The 6,968-nt window shown below is 43.3% G+C and overlaps 1 protein-coding gene across 16 annotated transcripts in view; it reads right to left on the bottom strand.

Annotated features, from left to right (window-relative positions):
• The window catches only part of MTA1 (metastasis associated 1), a 290,526-nt gene that overhangs the window by 135,635 nt on the left and 147,923 nt on the right, over positions 1 to 6,968 (bottom strand). For 2 of the 16 annotated variants that reach the window (XM_040333266.1, XM_040333268.1), the window contains exon 17: positions 1 to 333. This exon is cut by the window's left edge and continues 60 nt beyond it. The exons of the other annotated variants lie outside the window; for them this stretch is intronic. In XM_040333266.1, the coding sequence (XP_040189200.1) occupies positions 194 to 333 (140 nt within the window). In that variant the 3' untranslated portion in view covers positions 1 to 193. The remainder of the gene's footprint in view (positions 334 to 6,968) is intronic. 16 annotated transcript variants of the gene reach the window in all.

Raw genomic sequence — 6,968 nt, 5'->3', positions numbered from 1 at the left:
AAATGAAATTATGAGGACCTTGCAAAATTGTTTTAGATGAAAAAAAGTTTCACAGTTTCACTGAATAATAGAGTAGAGTTCATTTGTTCATATAGGTATATATAAATTTTAGATAGAGAGAAAGAGGGGAGAGAAAAGTTAACACCTATAAAAAAAAACGTCGATTTGTGTCTCTTCACAGCTTCAGTCCAAATTAAAAGGTGCTCCATTTTCTCTCCCCGTCAGGTTTAATCTCCTTCAATAATTTCTCCCTTCTACATGCAAGAAAGGCCAGCTTTTTTTTTCCATCCACTGGATTAAGGCGAACATCTCTGCTTGTTGATCTAAAATAGGCTGCAACACAGTTTGAAGTTACAAACCCAGAAAATGCATTTCTGTACTTATGCACAAAAGCAGTAAGATACGAATAAGAAAAAGGTGTGCAATTATAGAATAATATAAAATACTTAAATGAGCCTATGCATGGTCTGCATTAATATTCAAGCCATCCTGAATAGAAAAACATTAACACTCTGGTAAAACTTAAATGCACATGTTTCTTGAAACATTACAGATTTTAATTTTTTTTAAACATTTTCTCAGTCCACAATTGAATTTCTAACAATAAGCCCAAGTTCACACTGATACTGACAGCAGGAATAAAATTGTGCGAGTTCAGCTGAAATCGCACCATTTTATTCCCACATGTCAGTCCCCATTTCGGGGGTGATTTCAGAGACATCTGTGCGGGTTGCTGCACAGATGTCTATGGAAATCGCACCCCAAAGTCACCAAAAGTAGTACAGAAACACATTTTGGGAATCAGTGAGGCGCTGCAAATGCGGCATTGCAACGATTCGGACAGATTGCCAAGGGATTGCTCCGTTGATCCCAGCTGAGCAGGCAGATGACAGGTCTGTCTCTGCACAATGTGTCAGAGCGCTGCTCTCCTCTATGGGGGAACAGATGAAGGACCGTAGAGTCACCTCTGACATCCGTTGCTCCATAGGAGGTGCACAGAGCCTCCGTTCAGGTCCGCCTAAAAAACTGACAGGCGGACCTAAACAGTCCGCCCGTGTGGAACTGGCCTAATTCACCGCATTGTAGTGAAAAGTTTTAACACATAGGCGACTCTGTTGCCTCACACTTTCTGCCAGCTGTAGCATATGAAAAACGGGGGTTGGACAAAAATCTGAAAACACTACATGATTTGCAGGTGTGAAAGTGACAGGATTGTTACCCGGATTTTTGCATGAAAAGTGATATCAGATTCCATTATTGTCAATTCCCAGGAGAATTCAGGCCGTCTCGGATACCAAAGGAGGTGCAACACCATGTTAATGATTTTGGTCTGTTCCCATACTTTTCAATAATTTTGTCCAACCAACCTCAGTGTACATGCCATTATAACATTTGCCAAACTAAAAAAGAAAAGCAAATCTTCTATTCAGGACTAAAAAAAAAATAGAAGAAAATATGTCCAAAACATTATAAACTCACTTTAAAGCCGACCCAGCAGGGGTCCTGTGTGTCCTGGTTCACCATTCCAGGTCTGATTTCAGCCAGAATCTTGGGCTGAATTCAGACCTAAAATGGACCAAAAGACACACAGGGCTCCTGTGCAAATTTGCGGCCTGACGCAGCATCTGGTGTGGCTACTCCAATGAGAGTGTGAGAGGCTGTGAGAGCCATGAGAGTCAGAGTGTCGAAGAGCTAAAGTTGTGAGTGAGACAAGCCTGAAACTGAAGCCTGTGAGTGAGACAGGCAGCCTACTCCTTTGATATTGTGGAGAGCCAACACCTGTGTTCAGCCTTTCTCCTAATATCAAGACAAACAGTGTAGTTTGCCTTGAGCCTGCAACCAGGATTATCTGGAGAGGAAAGATCAGAGAAGGAGAAACAAGGAGTGTGGCAGAACCAGCTGGAGTGTGTAAATATGTTATGAACCATATTCATAGCATAAGGAAAGTGATTAGATAGAGTAGGAGATTTGTAGGAGCAGTGACCACTGTGAAGGAGGTAGTAATCAGTGCTGATTGCCGGGTGATTGCTCCTAAATCTGCCTACATATGCTGTTTGCTATGACTGCTGTTTGAAGGCTGCGGATTGAAGGCTGCGGTTTGAAGGCTGCAGAAGGCATTGGAAAAAGGATTAGAACGTTAAAGCAGAGTTCCGCCGAAAAAAAAAAAAATATAAAAAATAAAAAAATTAAAAGTCAGCAGCTACAAATACTGCAGCTGCTGACTTTTAATATTAAGACCAGAGGCGGTGCATCCATAGAGGGTGCAGGAGCGCCGCCTCCTCTCTTCTGCACCCGTCAATCAACAATAGATAGATGCAATGCACGAATCTGTCTATTGTCGCTGCTGCTGCCCTCTATTCAGGTGTCCGGCCCCTCGTCGGGTGTCTGAATTACAGCGGTGGGGGTGTTTTGGAAGTGCCTGATAAGAGCCGTCGGCTCTAATAGGCTACCTGATTAGAGCCTGTTGGCTCTAATAGGCTTCCAAATTGTTAAACAGCGGGCGCACTGCTGCGCGATCCCACTGGTCCCTGCTGTCTTCTGGGACCTGTGTGTCTCCCAGAAGACAGCGGGGGGACAGAGTAGGCGCCGGACGTGGCGTAGGTCACAGCAGTGATCTATGCCTGGAAGTGGAAGCAAATTCCTGTATTACACAGGTATCTGCTCCGCCTCCCCCTGAAAGGTGCCAAATGTATCACCAGGGGACGGGGACGGGGGGAGGATTTCCAAAAAGTTCAATTTTTGGGTGGAACATTGTAACTAAGCTTATCTGTGCAGGCAAATAACAGAGATAAACAAATTGTTCAGTTGGCCAAGGACGAGGAAATCTGCATTTAAAACCAACTGATTATTGACCGAGCCTGAATCGGGTATTACAGCATAGGTCCTGGATTGGACTGTCTATGTAGTAAATGGCCACAACGTGTATTGCGGAACTTGTGGCTGTTTAAATTAAATTATTAATTGCGACAACATGTCTTTTGGGACGGATAGATAGAGGGTTGTGGTTGCTTATGGTACTTTTTTTTAATGTGTTATTTTTTGGATTAGTTTACCGACCCTTAGGGCAGATGATGCTAAACTGCTATATAGTGGAAAGGAGTTATTGGACATTGGATTACAGTATAATGCATGAGCTAGGAATGAACCCCTGGGAAGTTATGATATCCCAAAGAATCTAGTCCAGTATATTGGAATCCCTTCAATTAGCACATTTGGTAAAAGGCGTAGGAGACAGAAGGAGAGGAAGCAGAAGTGAGGCTATCGGGGCGGCGTGCTGACAAGGTTGAGAAGGCAGGCCCACAGACCCCCGCTGCCCAGTCTCTTTCTAACCAATGCTAGATCCATAATCCCTAAAATGGATAAGTTGCAGATCGCTACATGCAGTTTGGTTAAAGAGTGCTGTGCTGATAATAACTGAAACCTGGCTTCATCCTCTTGTAACGCACACTATTATGCACATATCTGGTTGCACTTTCTATCACCAAGATAGAAATAGCAATTCAGGGAAGAACAAAGGAGGTGGCCTTTGTATTCACATTTTAAATGAGTGGTGCACTGATAGTAAACTTGGACACTTATTGTTCGCCAGATTTGGAATTTATGCTGGTGAAGCGTAGACCTTTTTATTTACCCAGAGAATTTACAGTGGTTATTATTGCGGGATATAGTGTAGCTGAGCTGATTTGATAGGTGGGATGGTATTGCTGTGTGTCCACCACCCACCTATAGTAGTAGTATAATATAAAATATTTTAGTACACCATTTGGTTCAGAATATTTTTTTTTCTTGTTTTCCTCCTCTAAAACCTAGGTGCGTCTTATGGTCAGGTGCGTCTTATGGAGCGAAAAATACGGTAGGTTCTTCACACGGTTTGAGGTTGTTTTACCAAACCAGGATATAGGGTGTCCTTTAGGTCCAGGAAACTGTACACTCACTATACAGGAATATGAGGGGAGGCAGGCGATTTAAGATTATAAATTCGAGAAAATCATCAGGTCCAGAAGGAATCCCGGGGAGAGTAGTTAAGGCCTGTGCTGATCAATTAGCTGGAGACTTTGCCAAGATCTTTAATCGATCGCTATCATCTGCTGTTATGCCGGCATGTTTAAAATCAGCCACTATTATTCCAAAAAAGTCAACTGTGGGAAGTTTAGATGATTATAGACCAATAGCACTGACCTCAGAACTAATGAAGTGCTTTGAGAAGCTGGTCTTGAAATATATCAAAACAAGATTACCGGGTAGTTTAGATCCTTATCAGTTTGCGTATAGGGCAAATAGAAACACAGAAGATCCAATAGCTTTAGTGTTGCATGGGGCACTTAGTCATCTGGAGCATTCGGGAAACTACATAAAGGATGTTTATAGATCACAGCGCTGCCTTTAATACCATCAATCCAGATCGGTTGGTTCGAACTGCGCAGAAAATTGTAGGGTGTGAACTTCTTTCTCTAGAAGAAATAGTTGAGACTCGTTGCGTTTGTAGAGCAGGAAAAATAGTGAGAGAGACCAGACTCATCCTGGTTGTTATTTCTTTGAATTATTGCCATCTGGGAGACGTTTTAGGGTGACAAATGGATTTAAAGCGGAGCTCCACCCTCTCTTTTTCAACTTTGTAGCATCGGATTTAATACTGCCCCCTTAAATATGTTTGGCATGTTTTTATTTTTCATTTTGAAAACTCACTGTGTTCTGCCGTATAGTTTGTTTCTCCCGCTGCAGCAGCAGAATCCTCGCCGCGTCATGCAGCGCTGCTATCCTGTTATCCCAGGAGGCAGAAGTATCGCGGGACTTCAGCCGCAGTGGAAAACTCGAGCGAGCGGGCAGGCGGAGACATGGATAACAGCCCCGCCCACCGCACTAATTATGTATTTGGCGGGGGGGGGGGGGACAAGGGGTAGTGTTGGTGGGAGATAGGGCGGGCGGAGACATGGTTAACAGCCCCGCCCACCGCGCTAATTATGTACTCAGCGGGGGGGGGGGTAGAGATGGTGGGAGATAGAGGTTGCCATCATATACGCTGCCACTGCAACCAGCTAACGCAGCCACTGTGCCATGAAAACGGCTGCCTCACTGTGCCGCCAAACACTGTCTCACTGTCACACATCAAATGCAACCACTGTGCCAAACGCTGCCTCACTGTGCCCATCAAACGCATCCACTGTGCCCAACGCTGCTGCACTGTGCCCGTAAAGCGCATCTATGTGCTGGGGGTGATGCGATTTGGTAGGAGCGATGCAATGTGCTGGGGGCTATGCGATTTGGCGGGGGCAATGCCCTGTGTTGGATTGATGCAATGTGCTGGAGCGATGCGACTTGGCGAGGGGCAGTGCAATGTACTGGGGTGATGCGATTTGGCGGGGGGGGGGGGGGGTGATGCAATGTGCTGGGGTGATGCGATTTGGCCGGGGGGGGGGCGATGCAATGTTCTGGGGTGATGCGATTTGGTGGCGGGCGATGCTATGTGCTGGTACGATGTTATGCAATTTGGTGGGGGGCGATGCGATTTGTATTCCTGCTGTGCTCATGAGGGGTTCCCACCATCCCTGTGCTGTGCTGACTTCCTGGGGCTGTACTCCTGCTGTGCTCATTATGAGGGGTTCCCACCATCCCTGTGCTGTGCTGACTTCCTGGGTTTGTACCCCTGCTGTGCTCATGAGTGGTTCACATAATCCCTACAGCCCCAGGAATTCAGCACAGCACAGGGATGGTGGGAACCCCTCATAATGAGCACAGCAGGAATCTGAATTGAGTTTCGGGCACAAAATACGAAAATAACGGCTAATGTGAAACGGAACTAAACAAAATGAATTTATTGACGGCGCAAATGTCTAATATATTATATATATATATATATATATATATATATATATATATATATATATAATTTTTGTTTCTGTGCAGATATATCTACATAACAAATGATTTAGTATATTTACTGGTTCCTGGAGGGAGGAGGGGAGGAGAGTATTGCATAGATAAGGGGCAGCAAGTTCCTCCCGTTGCTGTGGAAACCTGACCTGAAACTATTACATTGCTTGTGCAGCACTCAGCATGTGCGAGATCTGCAAGGCTGAAATCCAGGAAGTCATACAGTCTGGCTTCATGATGCCCACACTTAAGATGGCCCCAGTCAATTTCTATTTTATAAAGTATCTAAGTGCTGTAACAACCTAACAAAACGGACCTTAGTTTACAGACTAACTTTACTAGAATACATTAAGCTTGTGTATTACAGGGGTATTTATATTTAAAAAGTGAAATTGTGGCCGGAACTCCACTTTAAAGAGAGCTTCTTTCTCAGGGTTGTTACGGCCATCAATGCAGGAATGAAAATGTTTCATTTTTTAATATGACGACACTTTTTATACTTTTATAATATGGGGACAATTTTATATATTTTTTTTGTTGGTATAATTACATCTTGTGTGGTAAACGCACGGTTAATAATTGTGATGTATGAATAATGTGTGGAGTAGAAATGTAATTTCATTGTGAATTTGTTTCTACAATGACAATAAATCTCATCTTTCTTATCTTATCCATCACTGCATTTTTTTTTAAATACACTGTTTTGAATTAAAAAAAAATAAGACCGCAGTAAAGTTAGCCCAATTTTTTTTTATAATGTGAAAGATAATGTTACGCTCGTGGCATGGCGACAAACTTTTACCCCTAAAAATCTCTAAAAGGCGACGTTTAAAAAATTCTACAGGTTGTTGTTTTTTGTTTATTTTAAGTTAAAGGGGACTACGGCTAGAATTATTTCTCTTGCTCTACCGATCGTGACAATACCCTCACATGTGTGGTTTGAACACCGTTTTCATAAAGTATGCGTTTGCTTCTGCAGGCAAGCTCGGCGGGACAGGGCGCGTTTAAAAAAAAAACGTTTTTCTTATTTTACCTTTTATTTTTACACTGTTCTTTAAAAAAAAAAAAAAAGGTGTCACTTTCATTCCTATTACAAG

The sequence above is a fragment of the Rana temporaria genome, chromosome 13 (assembly GCF_905171775.1).
Source record: "Rana temporaria chromosome 13, aRanTem1.1, whole genome shotgun sequence".
In the NCBI taxonomy this organism is placed as follows: Eukaryota; Metazoa; Chordata; class Amphibia; order Anura; family Ranidae; genus Rana; species Rana temporaria.
The sequence above is the reverse complement of the archived record's forward strand: the minus strand, read 5'-3'. Positions and strand labels throughout refer to the sequence as shown.